The sequence below is a fragment of the Humulus lupulus genome, chromosome 2 (assembly GCF_963169125.1).
Source record: "Humulus lupulus chromosome 2, drHumLupu1.1, whole genome shotgun sequence".
NCBI lineage: Eukaryota > Viridiplantae > Streptophyta > Magnoliopsida > Rosales > Cannabaceae > Humulus > Humulus lupulus.
In genome coordinates this window covers 174,338,041-174,357,733 of record NC_084794.1, presented here as the reverse complement: position 1 = coordinate 174,357,733, position 19,693 = coordinate 174,338,041, and the positions used below count along the sequence as shown (strand labels likewise).

Here is a 19,693-nt window from a genome sequence, read left to right as displayed (position 1 = left end):
GTTAAGCACATTGTTTCTACTCCCAACAAACTAACCAATGTCTAAGAACACCACTAAAATCTAACTGAGGACTAAGAGCCCATTTATTTTGTTGGACTAGGACTGGATTTGGGTTAAATAAACCCAAGCCAATGTTTGGTTGGTGTAAGGGGATTGAACAAACTGTGAAGTCTCCGGTTTTTTAATGGTTTTACATTGGTCTTGTTATCCCAACAAGAAAGGTGGGATATATAATCCTAGTTTGAAGGATATATTATTATACATAATATTATTTTATATCATATATTATTATATATAACATTATTTAAAAAAAATGAATTTTTTAATAATTTTCATTTTTAATTTATATATTATTTATAACAAATTATTTTAAAATACTAATATTTTTATTTTATATAATTAATGAACTTTTTTTTATTAAAAATATATTTATTTTACATAAAACTATTATTTTAATTTTATTTATTTATCATATAAAAATGATTGTTGTACCCTAATGTTAGCCCGAGTTCATTCACTCAGTTTGGGTACAGCTAACAAATAAATAAACGGAGAAATAACCAAGGTAATGATATCTGCTTATTATCCACGTGGAAAAATCGAGTTTCAGCTGGTCACACATTGTGATAAGCGTCTTGGGTTTAACCCGAGCTAGGGATATGAAGGTTGTGAAGCATGAGCTTGGAGGAGATATCCAGCTCGTGGTAATTCTAGTATATTGCATACCCGCAGATCCCCAGAGACTCGGAGTCCCTTTATACGTTTATTTATGACCAGGCTGTCATATTTATTGTTCGAGATAGTAGGAACATGTTATCCTGTTATAGAATCATATCACAATATAAATGGGAATTATTTGTATTAAATGTAATCATTATGTAAATGCGTGATTGACTCACGCGGTTACCCAAACCTGTACATGGAATTCCCTTATAAATTCTGGGAATATTGGATAGGAAAAGGGACCTTTATTCTGTAATACCGAAACACTACACCAAATACTCATTTCTATAACACACAAATATAATACTAATAAAAAAGTGTTATGCTAGATTAATATATTGGGCCACTTTATCAAAAAAGGGCGGTAGTAATTCCACCATCCCGCCACACTTAGCTTTTTTTTTTCATTTGTGAGACCTGACCCGTCATTCTCCTTTTTCCTCATCATTCTCTCTCCTCTCTCTCGGATCTCTTTCTCCCACCAGACCCGTCGAAGCTTCGACCACGCGGGCCCAAGCCCTCACATGACACCAGAGGCGAACGACGACACCGGAGGCCAGCTCTTCTTCTCCTCTTCCCTGTGTGCGGCCAAGCTTTCTTCTTCCCTGCGTGAGACCAGCTAGCTCCGGCCGGTTCAGCAACGATGGTTTCGGTCTAAGAACATTGGAAGGGTTCGATTACGAATCTATTTTGGGGCAGTGCTGCGAAATTCCTGTTGGGTATGTCCAGATTCCGGTGGGGATTGCGGGTCTGTTGTTGCTCGATGGGTTCGATTATTCGGTGCCGATGGTGACTACAGAGGGTTTTTTGATTGCGAGTACAAGCAAAGCTTGCAAGGCTATCCATTTGTCTGGTGGGGCTACCAGCGTGTTGTTGAGGGACGACATGACCAGAGCACCGGTTGTGAGGTTTAATTCCGCCAAGAGAGCTTCTGAGTTGAAGTTCTTCTTGGAGGACCCTAAAAATTTCGAGACTCTTTCCATCGTCTTTAACAGGTTAGTCCATGCTTCATAAAAATTATATGTATATATGTAAAGTTTTATCTATTGTTTGTGGTTATGGTGATTGAAATTTTAACATGGAGATCGATATCATGTTTTTTTTCCTCTAATTTAATATAAATTTGAGTAATAAAGCATTAGGTTGAATCTGAGGATCCGAAAGTATTAAAAATAAATAAATAAAGAAAGAAAGAGTAGAAAAATCACGTAAAGGTTGAATCTTTAGTCAATATACATCCGTGAAGTTTCTTTCAAATGTCAGATTCATCAAACAGTAATGAATATTAGATTTGAACCATTTGTCTTATTGGGTTTTGGTCATCGTCTCCAGGTCTAGTAGATTTGCCAGGCTCCAGGGTATTCAGTGCGCGATTGCTGGAAAGAATGTGTATATCAGATTTACCTGCAGCACGGGAGACGCCATGGGGATGAAAATGGTTTCAAAAGGAGTTCAAAATGTTCTTGATTTCCTTCAAAACGACTTTCATGACATGGATGTTATTGGCATATCTAGTTAGTTTTTTTTTTTTTGGATTATTATATTTATATTTTTAGACCATTTAGTCACTTTTCTTTCTTGTGAACTTGTCAAATTTTTCTTCAACCTGAGTTGTTGCTGCTGTTCCTTTTTTCAGTTGTGTACAGCTATAAATTTTTTTGTATGGTCAAGAAGACAATATCGACTAAATTTTTTGTTTCCCTCTTGTTCCTATTGGAAGCTTAAGTGATCGAATTTGTTTTCTACCTCAATTTCGGACCTGGTTTGTTCCTAGGACAAGCTGGGTATAATTCTTTTGTACATCGTTTTCATTCCTAATAGTATTAATGAATATGTATAGTCTAATAATTCGTTCACGCATACTTGTCAAGAAGTCATCGTTGATAATGCTATCCCCACCCCAATATTTAAATGTTTGGAATTTGAATATTTAATGTCATTGTCGCTGCCATTTGTTTTTCATTGAATGTTAATACCTGTAAGGATTAATCCTTTATCCAGGTCATTTTTCTATTCCCATCTTATTAGCAATTATTGCCCTTTTGTTTTGTTTTTTTTGGTTGTGGTGTGGAGGTGTTAGTTCACAGCTTCCTATGTCATTCCCGAGTACGAGTTTCATGTTTTTCTACTATATGACAGGCAACTTTTGTTCGAACAAGAAACCTGCTACTGTAAACTGGATCGAAGGGCGTGGCAAATCAGTTGTTTGCAAGGCAGTAATCAACGAAGAGGTGGTGAAGAAGGTTTTGAAAACAAACATCCATGCTCTTGTAGAGCTTAACATGCTTAAGAACCTTGCTGGCTCAGCCATTGCTGGTGCTCTCGGTGGATACAATGCTCACGCCAACAACATAGTATCTGCAGTATTTATAGCCATAGGCCAAGATCCAGCACAAAACATAGAGAGCTCTCACTGCATTACCATGATGGAATCTATCAACAATGGCAAGGATCTTCGTGTCTCTGTGACTATGCCTTCAATTGAGGTAAAACCAGTAGTTCCATTCCAACACACAATCAATCATTAAAGATATGCATTAACATTATTTCCTATATATTTTATCTTCAGGTGGGTACAGTAGGAGGTGGGACACAACTCGCTTCTCAATCTGCATGCTTGAACTTGCTTGGCATGAAAGGTGCAAGCAAAGAGTCCCCAGGAGCTAACTCTAGACTACTGGCCACCATTGTAGCCGGTTCGGTGTTAGCAGGTGAGCTCGCTTTGATGTATGCTATAGCAGCTGGGCAGCTTGTCAAGAGTCACATGAAAGACAATAGATCCAGCAAAGACATGTCAAAAGTTGCATGCTAAACAGGTACAAAATAAAAGAAAAAAAAGGGAAGGGGGGGTCCGGGTGTGATTATCGAGCTACAATTAAAGAGAGAAGAGAGTCCACTAGTCCAGGCTGTGTTGTTTTGGGTGGTGCACATGGGAAAATGTTGGGGGGGTTCAATTTTCCATAGCTGTAATAAGGGTTTTCGGTATCTTGTGGTGGAGGAGGAGAGAGAGACAGAGGGAAAAGTAATTTAACACGGGGATGAGTTGGGTTGGGTTGGGCTGTACGAGTTTTCTCTTGTTCTTTCCAACTTCTCTAATTTTCTCCAAGTGTGAGGTGTCAGCGAGTAGGACATTATACTTGGTAGTGGCAAGTCATCATCTGTGCAGATCTCCCCACCATCAAAATCTGTGGTTTGTATTATGTCGCAGTCTTGATTATTATTATTTTTATTTTGAAAAAAAAGAGTTGTTTTTGTCTTCTCCGTTGGGAGGAGGTGTTTGTATAATAATGATTGTACTTTTGTAGTGGGATTCATGTTCAATCTATGTCTTTTTCTCTGTCTTTTTGCATACTAAGCTAAGACTTGGTGAATTTCTTTGTATTACCATTCTTCTTCGTCATCCACTACTAAGTAGTATTTATTATAACTGTGGTATAATAATATCAAGAGTAACTAACATATAGATATTGGTGAGATTTATAAATATAATGTTCCAAACTATAATGTAAATAATTTGGGGTCTGACTTGTGAAATTTTGAAATGATGAAACCAATGCATGTTATTGTAATCATAACCCAAATTTAGCGAGTTGTTGAACTAGATGACATGGATGTTATTGGCATATCTGGTTAGTTTTTTTTTTTTTTTTGGATTATTATATTTATATTTTTAGACCATTTAGTCACTTTTCTTTCTTGTGAACTTGTCAAATTTTTCTTCAACCTGAGTTGTTGCTGCTGTCCTTTTTTCAGTTATGTGCAGTAATACACCCCCTATATTCATATCCCTTGAAGATGAACTCAAGGAAAATAAAATATTTAAATAATCAAATAATGAAATAGTTTAATTTGGCAATAAGTTTCAAGACAATTATTTTATTTGATTGCTATTTTGGCTTGTATCCATTCATTTATTAGAGAATTGAACTGTGTCTTTTATTTTATTAGATAAAATAGAAGCGAATAGAATGTCTGAGTAGTATCTGCTCAAGCTTTTATTTATTAGGCTAACTTTTTATGTACTAAGGAAGGCTTATGTAGAAATTTTTATTTATTAGATTCAGCATGCCTATTTACTTGAAATAGAAAAATTAATATGAAAAACTCAATGTAAAGTTAAAAAATAGTTGAGGTTCAATCAATCATTTTGTTTACAAGAGAGCATAAACATTTATTTTTGTAATGGGTTTTGTGGATTAAGTTGGGATCAGATTGTATACTAGTTTTTTGTAATGAATCCACTTATGCTTGTTTGTTTTTATTGAATAGCCGTTACCACTGGTTTTCTGAGGCCATAATTTATGTTAGTTTTGTTTCCAAAATTGAGCTACATTTATGATACTTGATCTTGATATATAAATAAATTAGCAAGGTGATTCTATACTCTCTGTTCTCTATTTGCACCTTTCTTTCCTCACTTATTTTGTTCTTACTTTGATACAAGTTTAGGTTCATATTTTAAATTATTTGAATATGGCAGTTTTAATTAATAATACTCCTTTAGATTTTGGCTGTGTTCATTTTTGTGTTTGTGTGAGTTTTTGGATTTTTCATTAACTTTACTGTATAATTATTTATTTTACATCAATTTTATAGTGTAATTATTGATTATGAGCTCCCTTTTTGTTGTTTGGTTTGTTAGTACTGATACTTTACAAGGATGATTAACCTAGCTGCTGATTATTGTCCATGATTCATTCTATAATTCAGACAGAAAGTATGCTTTTTAGTTTGGAAAATTACAAGAGGCATGGGGTCTGTGGTGTAGAAGCTTGCTGCTACAAATTTTTCAACTTTGTTCGTTTTTATTTGATCAAACTAATGTGCTTGTTTGTTTATGTCTCAAACAGAAGTGGCAGCATATAGAATGGTCAATATTGAAGTGAGCTATCCCATTTGATATTTCTAGGTACCTTATATGTTGTAGTAATTAAAGTATAAACCTGATTTATGTGTCTCTTATAAATTTGATAAAAGAATATAAACATTTTTTTATGTGACGACTTCTTTAAAAAAATTCAGAGAGAATTGTCAAAAGTACAACATAATTTTATTCTCTGCTTAATTCAAAAGAAGTATCTTGTACAAACAAACTATCTCCTATCTTCATGATGAGGCACACTCAATTTAATTTTACTTTCCTAAGTATATTGCTGATCATGATGTATGTCAAGAATTTTACTTTGTTTGGTTTCTGAAAATACCAAAACAGAATGCAGACCAAGAACTTGGGACAAGTAGTCTATGAAATATTCATAAAAAAAGGTTCAAATTAAATAAAAGTCATGAAATTAACTTTCCAATAATATTCACAATGATCTGTTTTGTTCGACAATGCTTTGGAGTTGTTGTCTCCTTGCGAGGTTATGGCATTAATCATTTATGAGTTGAAAAAAAAGGGTAAGTATTCTATTTCTATCAAAATAATTGTTTAGTCTATTTGTTAGTTCATAATTCGTATCTGTGTTACATATATGTGTTATTTAGCTTACAATACTAGTTAATAAATCAATGCATAATTTATATATATTTTATATTTATACATCCATAACTTATCTAATAAGTTTATTTCATTGATGAAATGCTCTGTTTCTGAACACCAATGACTATTGGTGTGTTATGTTTTTTTTTTCTTTTGCTGGAAAAATTTGATAGAATATGAAATAATAGGATGGTCCGAAACTAAGAGAGATGATTTCTTAATGAAAGAAGTAATTGTTATTATTTAATTATATGCATATTCAAAATGAGAAAAGAAAAGAGATCTATTTATAAAGCTAACTATAAAAAAAGTTATTCAAATAATCTTAGAATTCAACAAAACAAATTATCTCTCAGGTGTCCTTTTTCATTTCCCTTTATACCATATTTTTGCCATTTTTAAGGTTGATTGCTATGCTTTTGTTCGGCTCTTCATGATTTTCTTTGTTGATTTTTTTTAATGAAATTTGTTTCAGGTTATCTACGTTTGTGTGCATTTAACTGTCTAAATACAATAGTTTATTATTCATGTAAAAAGTGCAATTAACTATAACCAAAATTGTGGTGATGATATATATTTGATAAATTGTAGTGAAAATCAACACACCATAAACCAGAAAACACACCATAAACCAGAAAACAATTGATCAATGATCAATCTTAAAGACAAAACTAGTTTAATCAAGGAATCAAATCAAAACAGAAATGAAACATAAAGAGGAACACAAACACATACGTGGTTCGAATGAGTGTTGGCTAGACACCACTCTACTCCACTGCCAAAACCAGCCCCAAGGGCTTGACAATCTCTTTATTGATTCTAAGTTTCAATCTGTAAAAAGATAGTGGTTGCCAAATATGATATGTCATATATTGAATTGAGGCAAAAAGCTTTCTATTTGGGTTCCTATCATGGTCCTTTCTGCTCTGTTCTTTTCTTTCTTCTTCTTCTTCTTTGCTTTGCTGATCTTGTTACAATTGTTAGATACATTTCGTGAATGATTCAGTGTCCTTGTAAAAAAGGATGTCCTTTCTCATTGATATTTATTTTTATTCTTTTGCATTCTGATATTTATGATGTTACTTCTGTCCCATTTGTTTCCATGTTACATCCTGTAGATTGACCTGAGGAGGGCAAACAACACTGAAATTATTCTCACAAAAGTTAAGATGCCGCTTCCTGATACGATGGTAAACTTATACTTGAAGATCTTATTTTTACTTGAATAATTTGGAGATATGGATAGTTTTATCTCTTCAATGTGGATACAGATTCTTTGATATAGAATTCTTAAATGAAATCCTGTGATAATGGGTTGGTTAACTTAATTTGATTTGTCTATTTTTCTTTCATTACTTATGGGCAATCGGTACTTTTAGCCTGGGACTGAAAACAACACATATTTAGGATTTTGCGAGATCAAAACATGAAATATAAGGATAATTTTTATCCTTTTTCGTTTCACATATTTTTGAAGTCTTTTTCCTCTATAGGTTTTGATAATATGGAACAATAACATGTTTGGTTACTCTTTTTGTGTTTACTTAACACTAGTGGCATGCATCTTCTCAGGCTGCAGTGCTAGCGATGGATGAATCAGTATTAGATGTTGATCAGGTGGAAAATCTAATAAAATTTTGTCCTACTAAAGAAGAGATGGAACTTCTCAAGGTAAGACTTTAATGCAAGTTACATTGTGCTCCTTACCAGTTTGTTAGCAAGTCAGTAATTCAGCTTTCAAAATACAGCATTATGACTTGTTCTGTTACTCTTTCTGTTGCTGGCTATGACCGTTTCTGTTATATGATTATCAGGGTTACACAGGTGACAAGGAGAGCCTGGGAAAGTGTGAACAGGTAAGAAGCATTATTCATCTTTTCTTTTCCATGAATGACTTTCTATGATTAAAGTACACAACAGTAAAATGTTTTGAACTTATTGATTTATTTTATTAGTTTCTTACAAAATCCTTTATTTCTTTTAATTTCCCTCTGTTTATTTACTTAAAAGAAAAAAAATTTATGTAATAGAAACTTGGAATTACTACTGTTGTACATCATTATTGTCCAATTGAAATTTAGCTATTTACTTGTCAATTTGAGAGCATATAGATACCTTTTGAATTCTATCATGGCTGGAATAGTCCCAAAAGGTCATTTTTTTTATTTTTTTATGTTTTTAATATTTCAGTATTTTATGGAGTTGATGAAAGTTCCTAGAGTGGAATCAAAATTGCGAGTGTTCTCTTTCAAGATTCAGTTCAACTGTCAGGTTTGGTGATATTTTTTATGCTTTTCATTGGTGGTTAAAATATTATTATTATTACAATCTATATTGTATAATTCTTCTCATCGTCTTACTGATTTCAGAATTTAAAAAGAGTTTGAACACCGTGAACTCTACATGTGAAGAGGTAAGCAACTCCTGATGATGAATTTTTTCTTGCAGAATTTGATATCTGTACTATATTGACAGATCCCTGTGCTACTTAAATTCTTCCATGCAGTTTTGAGAATCTGTTTTGACTTGGGTAGTTTTATGCTCTGTTTAATAGGTCCGGAATTCCCTCAAATTAAAAGATATTATGAAGAAAATTATTTTTCTGGGTAATACTTTGAACCAAGGGACTGCAATTCTAGTCATAGAAATTTAATATAGTTTAGTTACAAGTAATTTAGTTGCTGCTGTTGACAATTTGTGGTATCTAAAAGATGGAATACATACTGTAGTCTTGAAAAAACTTTCAGAAAATGGTAAGAGCTATGTGGGTTTTACAGTTTTATTTTTGTATGATACTTCAAGCACTGATCTGTAGACTTATATAAGTTTTTGGTGGATCATACTCCATTTTCTAGGATCTTGCAGGCAAAGGACACCAAGTGAATTAGATAGAGAGGTTAAGAACTTGAGGGTGGCATTTACTGACCTGTTTTTGAAGCATAACACTTTCAAAGAAACTGCAAAGCCATCGAGATATTGATGCAAAGAATGGAAGAATGTATTTCACTAATTTTTGTATACATTTCTTGTTTTGTATTTAGTGATAAAGGAATCTGAATTGGGCATAAATTATGTTGTAATATGATTTCTTAAGCCTAGACTAGTAGACTAAATATTGTAATTACATTTGAGTAATTAATAAAAATCTATTTATGTTACCTTATTTGGCTTCAACTTTCATATTTGTTTTCCTAGTTTTGTGTAAGTAAAAAAAGATTATGTTTCTCTAAGCTAATATAACACATGTGTTATACTAAAGTGTAGTATAACACAAATAATGTGTTATACTAAAGTTTAGTATAACATGTGTTATACTAAAGTGTAGTATAACACAAATAATGTGTTATACTAAAGTGTAGTATAATACAAAAAAAGTGTTATACTAAAGTGTAGTATAACACAAAAAAAGTGTTATACTATAGTGTAGTATAACACAAAAAACGTGTTATACTAAAGTGTAGTATAACACAAAAAAAGTGTTATATAATCGACTATAAATAACATAATTCAACACTTATCTATATATTAAAATAACATAGAAATTGTGTTATCGTTGACAATACAATAACACATCTGTATAACACTGATAAAGTGTTATGTAAAGTACCCTGACCTATGATAACATAGTTGGTCTTAACACATCAGAATGTATTATCGTATGTTTTGATAACACATTTTCGGTGTTATTAAAAGCATTTTTTCTTGTAGTGAAACTCTGCCAAAATAGAGAGAAAACAACAATAATATAGACTCGTGGACTAAGTGGATTTTAACCACTGAACCACATAAAATTTCTGTGTTCTTGGGTGAATTCATTTATTTTTTCATTATGGTTTATTAAGCACTAATCTACCTTATTATTTCTTAATACACTATTGGCGAAAAACCACGTCAACAGTTTGGTGCTTTCATTGAGACGAAAATTGTTGCTTTGTCAAAATCCCAGTCGATTCTCATCATGGTGTTCACTCACTCAATGCACGATAATGAGATAGAATAGCTTGGTGGGCAGGAGGCCCATCATACCACTGTTTCGAAGAAGCGTGGCCTTGAAATCCAGCAACTCTGCGAAAGCAACCGGCAGGTCACGACGACACTGGGAGTTCGGCGTCATTTCCACCGAGTCCAAACCCAGACTACCTAATTGTCATCGAATTGGAAAACATGCAATTAAGAAGCCATCTCTGTAATGCCCCGATTTTCCTAATAAGGGTTAGGACCTTGATTAGGAGGATGGGAGGGACATAATTGAGTTATGATGCTATTTAATTATCATATGCATGTTTATGTGAATTATATTATCATATGATGGTAAATGCATGCATATGGGTGTATTTATGACTATAAGGGTATTTTAGTAATTTGGCCGATGTGGGCGTAATTGTGTATTATGGGTGCATGGTTGTGATTAATTAATATAGCCACATTATAAGGTGGATTGGTTCGAGCTATTCGGCATGAGACGATCATGAAATGTAAGTGTTCGGTCTAGTCATAACGGGTTTAAGTTCGGGGCTCAAGGTGAGTCTCGGGGTCATTTTGATGACTTAAGCATTACCGGGAATTAAAGGGTAATGAGATATGATTTATTGGTATTTGAGATTATTGGGAATAGTGGGAATTGGAGAGCGTTAATTATAATTAACGGTATAGGTTGAAAAGGACGGTTTTACCCTTGGGAAGGCTTCAGAAACTTTTAATGAACTAGAGGCATTTAGGTCATTTGGTTTGGATTTATATTGACTTTCAAGGCTGTAGGAATTCAGAACAAAAATAGAGCATCATCCTCATCTCCTTCTTTCTCTCCCGTACATGTTATTCTCTTCATTTCCCTTTGAATTTTGAGAACCCAAACCGAGGCAACAAGCTAAGAGATCAAAGGTGGGAGCTTAGAAACTTAGTTCAACCATTGAAGAGGGTTTAATCTCAAGTTTGAGGTAAGTTTCAGCCATTGAATCTCTGGTATACTCTGTTTTGGGCTTTAGTTTTCAGCTTGTGAATTCTTTGTGAAAAGTTGGAATTAAGGGAAGTTATGATTGATGTTTAACTTGGGTTTTGATGAGGGTTTGATATAGATGATGTTTGGGGGTTAGATTGAGTGTTTAAATGAGGTTTGGGACTGGTTTGGAAGTTTGGTTTCAAGGAGAACGCAGGGGAAGAAATTATGGTTCTTTGTTGTTTTGCGCAATGTGCCGCGACATGGCTATGGTGAGCTGCGGCCTATGTTGGTTTCTGGGGTGGAAATGCCTCTGTCAGAGAGGTGAGCCGCGGCCCATAGGGGCATTTTTGGCCAGAAATGGGTTTTTGACTTGGGGATGCTAGCTTTAAGCCTCGGGGTCAATCCTACTACTCGGTTAAGTGTGGATTGATGTCCCGGAGGCTAGATATTGGTTTAGGAACCTATGTTGATCATTTTTATTGATGAATCCTATATTTTGGTTATGACTAGGTAACTGCTAAAGGACTAAAAGTTGATCGTTCTCAAGGGTCATTCTTTTAATCATTCTAGCTCGAATCTGAGGTAAGAAAACTGCACCCTGTGTAAATGTGACATGCATGGCTATTCTTGATGCATGTTGGTTGATTATTAAACATGACATGCATGGCTGTTATTGGTGCATGTTGGATTGCCAAATATAATGCATATGATGCATGAGAAACATGTGATTAGGACATGCTTTATATACTGAGTATGATATTGTTCAGAGCTTGAGCCTCTGTGTTCGTGCATGGTCCTAATTGTACTTGTACTAGTTGAGTAAGCATGCTGAATACCTTGTTTATCGATATTGGACATGTGATATATGTTTGGTGGAATGGCTTACTTGTGTATGGCACTGACTTATAAGTCAGAATCGGCAACGGTGTTAGATCCATCTGTGAAGCTATGATTTATTAGTCAAGTTCACAATGAGTTGAACACTGGTCGTATTTCACTGACCTAAGAGTCAAAGATGGCATAGCGTCGTGAACGCCGGGCCAAATGAAGATTAGATCTAATCGATATCAACATTGAATGACTCTATGGCATTAATGCTGGACCGACCCTAAAGTCGTTGAACTTATAAGCGCTTGGTTAGTCTGAGACTAGTTACTGAGAGCCAGGGCATAGGGCCCCAGTGACTGTCTGTCACATGGCTAGGGAACGCTGTTCCACAGTTACGACTCTAGAGTCGGGAGGAAGGTTATGTTGGTCACTAATCACCATGCACCTATCCTGTTGAAGCTAGTGAGATGCTCACTCATTTGTTAAGCCCTGGTGATCCTATCGTCACATGGCTAAAGGGTGTTGTTCCCATATTAGTGACTTTTGATATCTGTTAAGTCCTGGTGATCCTATCATCACATGGCTAAAGGGTGTTGTCCCCATATTTGTGACTTTTGTGATAGTCACCTATTTGTTTGGACTGTTGGTCCTGAATAATTAATACAATCACTGTTGATATCACATCATGTTATATTGTGTTTTCTTGCTGAGCTTCGGCTCACGGGTGCTGTGTGGTGCAGGTAAAGGCAAAAGAAAGCTGGACCATCCTTGAGTTGGAGAGCTTAGGTGATGACGTGTACATATGCAGCTTCTCGTCCGCCACGGCCGAGGTTTAAAGAGGAACTAGGGTTAAACCCTATTTTGCCGCTTAGAACGGCCTGTTGTAAATATTTTCTTGTAGTAGACTCTAAAATTATAGTTTTGGGATCCCAACATATATATTAAACGTTCTAATGAAACGTTACATCTTATCCAAAAAATTTAATCCCTAAACCACTAATCACACTTAGTTACACGATTTTGGCCAAATGACTCGATTAGCGAGTTTAGCACTGTTTACAAGGCACACCGTAACGGTCCCTGGAGTTGGGGAGTTACAATCTCGCTAAGGCAAACATGCAGATTATGGAGGTTTTGGTTCGGTTACCCCCTCTTGCAACTGACGTTAATGTCAGAAAGAGGCAAAGTGGGTCTCACAAGTCCCACAAGAATAATCTATCCAAACCAAGTCGATCAGTCAGAACTGCCACCCTAAGTTTTGTACCTATAGGGCAAGATTGCCAGAATGCTCAACCCAGTGGCCTTCATAGGGGTCATCGGCATATCAGTCAATCGGTTAGAATCGCAACCCCAAGTTCGACACCTCCTTCATTGGTCCCTAGGAATGCCCATGGAAATCGATAAGGAGGGGTTGGGACAGGCTCACTAAGACAAAGTGTTCCAGCAAACCCTCCTACGTCACAATCAGATCGCCAAGCGAAGAGAGCTAGAGACAATGTAGTAGGACAGAGGCAGGTTAATCTAGTTTGCCCTGATGGGACAAGGATTGCCTCGCCAATAAGGCATCCCCCATCACCTATAAGACATCTGGCGCCACCTCATCCTAAACGGGACATTCAAGCTTATGGAGACAGTAGGAGAAATCCTCCTCCATCTGCCAATACATACGTCCCACTGACATGTGTTGAAAATCAAGATCCTCGGCCCCAACCGCAAGCTGTAAGCTTCGTAAATGGAAGTTACTGGACTGAAAGTCATCATAGTGGTAGGTCCAAGGGCGATCTAAGAAATCAGTTGAGTTCAGCACAAAACCATCAGTACGATTCACAACCTGATTTGTGTGATCGTCTGAATTCGAAGAGAAGGAATCCAACTTGGAATGAAGATGTTAGTTATACTCGATAAGAGGGAGGTCCGTCCATAGTACGTGATAATGGGAATGCCCCACAAAACCAAGCTCAAGCTTTGAGGGAAAATAACCCAACAAATGCATACGATAGGATGGAAGGTGTTGAACAGCCCCCAGGTAACCCAGGAACTAGAGACCAAACCCTCGAGAGGCTAACATTAATGGAAGAGCAAATAAAGAGGTTTTTAACTAGAAAAGACAAAGACGATTGCGACTCAGAGGATGAGGTTGAGCCTTTCTGTAATGCCCTGGATAACCAAGAACATTACACTGTGTGTTTAAAATAGTGCAAGACTTGCTAACCAAGTCATTTAAATAAAAATGTGAAACTAAAGTCATAAACAAGCTAGGTATAAAAGATTTTGGTCATAAACAGATAATTTTCATTAAAATAAATGTTTTAGTTCATGGGATCCCAAATCAGGGTTTAAAAGATGTATTTATAAAATTTTCAAGTGTCATAAATAAACCAAGCCACTCTAATGGCGAAATACACATTTTAGGTTTCCATCCCTGCACAATCCCTCGACCGTGGCGATCGAGCAGCTGACAATGTACACCTCGCCCCCAGAGCTCTCCAACCCATGGTTGATTCATCTTACCCTTGCCTTTACCTGTACCACGTAGCACCCGTGAGCAGAGGCCCAGCAAGAAAACCATATTACAGAGCATAATCAATAACAATAATCAAATAACTCACAAAGCATAACCAGATACTCAGCAGTCCACATCATTATCATAATCAACGATAATAATTGACAATTCAACAGTCTTTTAACTAAGCATTTAACATGTCATAATCATCAGATTAACAACAGTAAACATATCATTCAATAACTAGGGTCGACGCCCTTAGGTCGCACCCTCTGATTAAGTCATTGTCTTCGACTCACATAGACCGAGTCCAATGTTCAACCCACTGACTTTGGCTTGCTTAGGCCAAGCTCAGTGATTATTTAATTAACCTCAGCTACCAGTGGTCGAGCCGCATCCTTGTGCGACAATATTAATTCTAGCACTCTTAGGCTATTTATTTCATACTCATATGGAATAATACCATCATACAACATTGCATACAAGTATAGGGAACTCTTAGTCCCAACTTATCCACATAAAAGGGTGCAATTTTCTTACCTTTGATTTCAAGCGGAGAAGGTGAACTGATTTCGAGCACGACCCTTGGCTCCGAGCCTTGGCAATAAACCTAGTCACAATCCATAAATGGTACTTTGATGAGTTCAAATTCCAAAGGACAATTCCGGGACCACACTCGCGCTCTCGGGACCCAAAGTTCCACCAAATGAGGTGGTGAACCCGTCCCCCGAGCCCCTAAGCGAAAACCCTAAGAAAATACCCAAAAACCAATTTCAGGAGGCTAAGGAGTGCTACAGCGCTACAAGGTGGGCGCTACAGTGCTATAGAAAGAAACCCAAAACCCTCCAGAAAACACAGCCTAGCGTTGTAGCGCTAGTACCAGAAATGCAAATTTCTGGGTATTGTTTCTTCGAACCTCCCCGAGCCTAAGCTCCAAGAATCCACTCCAAACCTCAACTAAACTCAAAATTGAACCTACAATACACTATGGCTCAACCAAAATACCCACAGAACACCAAACCTTGACTAACAACTTCATCAAACACAAAGATCAAACTTGAGCTCTGAAGCTCAAGAACACCATCTAAAACTAGAAAACTCAAAACAGATAAGGGCCAAAAATGGTTACCTCAGTTGGATGATTCCAACCCTAGCCTCTGGATTGTCCCTAACAGCCATCAATTCTTCCTTTCCCTCCAGCAACCACTAGAAATCAAACCTCTTTTCCCCAAAACCTAGAAAACCGTAAGAACCAGGGTAAGAACTCAGGAATTTAACTCTACTAAACATAACAAGCTTAAAGGCTTGACTCCTTACCTCAAAAATGGATGAGTTCTCCAAATATCTCATCTGGATTCTCTAGTTGGCTAGCCTTAAATCCATAAGCCATCCCTTTAGCTTTGCCCAAGCTATAACCAATCTAGTTCCTAGCCGAAATTCTGCAGCCCCTCACCTTAGCTCATAAATTCCAGTCAAATACCCAAGCTTTTGCCCTTCTTTTCCCTTCCTAACCTTTGAAATAATTGAGAGAAAGAAAAGAGAGAGAAGAACGTGAGGAAGAAAAAGCAGGGAGGTTCCACCTCTTTCTGCTTTATTCCACTTAATTCAGAACATATCCTTTAACAGCCAAATGACTCATTTGCCCCTCTACCCATTTAAATCTTTCAAGAGTGGCTAAAGGGTAATTTAGTCATTTTACTCCCAATTCCCATTAGCTCCTTGAGTGTTCTTATTATTTACAACTTAAATCTCATCATTCAGTTAATCATCAATTATTCACCCAATGTCTAATAATTCCCAAATTATTCTCCAAATTCCCAAAAATACCCTTAGGCTCTCCCGAGCCGGGTATAAATCCCCGCTGTGACTATTTCACCAATCCACTGGCTAGGACCGTCTCGATCCATATGCTGCAAATATATCCACATAATAATGTGGTCTCAACAGTTAATCACATATAATTACATTTATGCCCTCAACGGGCCAAAATTAAAAATATGCCCTTACAAGCTAAACAGGGCCCACATGCATATTTAATACTCATAAACATGCACCTCACATATCCATATAATCATAGGATCATTCATATCACATAATCATGCATTTAATCATTTATTCACATAAATACCAATTATGCCCTCCCGGCACACTAATCAAGGCCCTTAAGCCTTACTAGTAATTTTGGGTCGTTACAACTATCCCCTCCTTACAACAATTTCGTCCTCAAAATTTTTTTAGTCACATCAGGTAGTAAATCTCATACCTCTGACCATAATTCCAAAGTCCAATTTCTTTACCTTTTATCCTTTAATAACACTCTTACTAGAGTGACAATCTTCCCCATAAGATCTTATCTTATAACTTTAATTTCATTAACCCTTCCTTGTACAACAACTCTGTTGAAACCCCAGGGTCTGTTTATCTCATCACCGATCATTTTTTCATCTTGTTATTGATGCCAGTAATACTCATGAGCCATCACCCATACCAGGGTAGGGTCAGCTTATAGGACCTTGGCCTAAACCTTGGTACGATCCCAAAACTCTTATTAAATCGGGAGCCAAAACTCCTCTTCCTTTCCCACGATATCATACTCTTTCTTGTCTGCAATGTCTGGAGAAATATAATTCTCCCGTCTTGGGACTTCGTGTTCCAAAGTGTACAACTTGCAAGCTTTTATGTCCTTTCAGATAGGCAGATACTTTTGCCCAATAATTTTAACAACTAATTCTAGGTTCCAACCTTATCTCCTCCGTTCTCTAATTTCTTTCTAGAACTTGGAAAGTTAAAGGGTCTCAACCTGGCACTATCAATCACCATGCCCCATCACCAGTTCACATGAACCAAAGTATGTTAACTCAATCTGCTGAGTTGCAACCTTCCAAGTCCAATCATTTCACTTGTAGTCTATTGTGGTCCATTCCTACAATTCGCCACTATACCATTTAACCTTTCAATTATACAAATTTTAAATGTTATCATCCATTTAAACTTCTTGGCTATCATTTAACTAAGAAGGTAGTACGATGTTCATTTGGGATCTCCATCTCCACACTAGATTCCATCGGATCGCTCATCCGATCTTCATATCTTAACTCATACTATACCAATAGGGTTCTTCACCATTTCCACAAAATTCTCTTTCTGAATTCCATTGTCCAAAGAAATATATATTTTTCCATAACCAATCATAGGTACCATCCTAATCTCAATCGTTACCCTGTATGATCTTACTATAATCTATGGTGTCCTATCCAATCGGCACAGACCTTCCCAAGTAAGGGGTCAGCTTCCAAATTAAATTTTCCTCCTTGTAGAGTCAAGGGTTTCTAATATGAATCGCCCATTAAATCTCACTGGATCTTGGTCTCAGACTTATCTTTCTTACAAATGAACTAACGCTCAAACCCCTTACGCTATGCATTCACCGTTAACTTAATGTTCCATGTATACCAGCCATGTTCCCATTCTTTCACCTCCTGCGAGGCACAAACCATCATCCCTTCAGTCTATAACTAGATGTGTCTCAGCCTTTGATGCACTGCCTACAGTTTCACGTCTTAACAAAAATAAGGTCCTTCATGTTACCCCTCTGTATCCATCCATTACACGCAAATTCCTATATCACGGAGTGCTAACCAATCCTCATTCTGTCTTCTGAAAATCTGGTAAATTGTCCATTCAATCTAACTTTAAGTTTCTCTGTCATTCTAATCTCTGGTGTAGCTACCTTTGTAAATACTTATGTAGCAGATGACATGGCCCCCTGTCTCATTGTACTTCTTATCCCTTAGACGTTCTTCAGTTACTTCTTTGTGGCTTTTGCTTGAACTTCTTCATGCTTGATCCCTTCTCTTCCTGTAGTGTGACCTTGAATACCATTGAAGAAATAAAGCTTACCTTCTGGAACCTTACCTGTGACCCTGCTGCTTCAGTCTTAGTATCATCAACGTAATAGTCGTCCACATTCTGCTTCTAACTGTGAAGTAGATCAATGCATCTCTAACAAACCTGAAGGTGCCTCATCCAAATTGTTCCTGTACTCTCTGCTTGTTGAACTTACTTGTGATGTTGAAGCTTAAGTCAGTTAAGAACCTTTACTAATAATCCATCACACCCCATTGGATACAAGTAATAACTCCCGAAACGTCTCTTTCCTTGATCTTTAGCTAGTAATAACCAGATCGAAGACCAATTCCTGAAGACATTGTCATGTCTTTTAACCGGGCATTTGAACTCTCTATCCTTAACATGCGATGACAACAAATCCCACGATACGATGCTCCAAATAATCTATCCCTAAGTCAAAAACTCCTTCAACTGAACCAATAATTCTTTATGCCAAACTAATACCATTCTTCATAGTGTCCCTGATACCGAGTCTATCCATAGCCCAATTCTGAAGTGTATCCAACCATTCCTTACATATCCATCTGAATCCCTACTGACCAACTCAGTTTCCATTTAGTCCAACTAACATAGTTCAAGTAATGTCCCTTACTATCCATGGTTGTCTCTTATTTAACAAATTAGCTCTCAGGCAGGCCCATATCAAGGCGCTCATATGACGAGATGAATTACTTTCACTACGAATCCTCTTTACTACTTATGTTTCAATTTTCCTTTAGAAATTTCTAATTCATCCTCAGCCAGAACCACTATCTCCAGCTCCCTCGTACAATAGCTTTGAGACATAAACTTCATACCTGAACCTCTCCAAGTAGAAAACATGCCCTTACCTGATGTCTTTCCAGATGGTGTCTCCTGCTTCCGGTGCGAATTAAATGCCTTCATTAGATCTCATCACTATCTTGACAACTAACCTATAAACTAGACCCCTTCCTGCCAAACTAGTAGCTTTAGAACTGTCAGGGGGTCTTTCTATTCTGATTACCGAGAATCTGTCCTTACTAATTTCTACTAATGGAAATATCGTCATCTGCATTTCTTGCCCTACAGCAATCACGCTCCATACATCATTCCTTATATCAACACGGTCCTCCCTGCTGCCCAAGCATAGATAAACATCCCGTGCACTGGAGCGACCCTGATGATCTGGGCCATCCCAGAGTTAAATCCTTAAATGAATCATTATTTTCGGCTACATTCGTTAGTATCAACTTCCAAAGAGGATCGACTGACTCACCAAACTTGTTGACATACTCTGTCATTATCTTACCATTCTAAACCACGTTCATAACTCATTAGTCCCCGTAGC

At 36.6% G+C, this 19,693-nt stretch overlaps 1 protein-coding gene and 2 long non-coding RNA genes across 3 annotated transcripts; all 3 read left to right on the top strand.

Moving 5' to 3' along the window:
- Window positions 1–1,251: 1,251 nt before the first annotated feature.
- LOC133814938 (3-hydroxy-3-methylglutaryl-coenzyme A reductase 2-like) lies at window positions 1,252–4,060 on the top strand (the record flags this gene model as incomplete). Its single annotated transcript, XM_062247839.1, has 4 exons — window positions 1,252–1,718; window positions 2,056–2,237; window positions 2,863–3,209; window positions 3,293–4,060. Coding segments are annotated over 4 exons (1,239 nt in total), but the record flags the coding sequence as incomplete, so codon positions are not given.
- Window positions 4,061–7,677: 3,617 nt separating this feature from the next.
- LOC133816423 (uncharacterized) lies at window positions 7,678–8,479 on the top strand. The gene is made up of 3 exons (XR_009885229.1): window positions 7,678–7,876; window positions 8,020–8,061; window positions 8,396–8,479. It is a non-coding gene; the product is annotated as an uncharacterized LOC133816423 (long non-coding RNA).
- A 390-nt stretch (window positions 8,480–8,869) lies between these two features.
- LOC133816422 (uncharacterized) lies at window positions 8,870–9,363 on the top strand. Its single transcript, XR_009885228.1, has 2 exons — window positions 8,870–8,958; window positions 9,061–9,363. It is a non-coding gene; the product is annotated as an uncharacterized LOC133816422 (long non-coding RNA).
- Window positions 9,364–19,693: the final 10,330 nt, after the last annotated feature.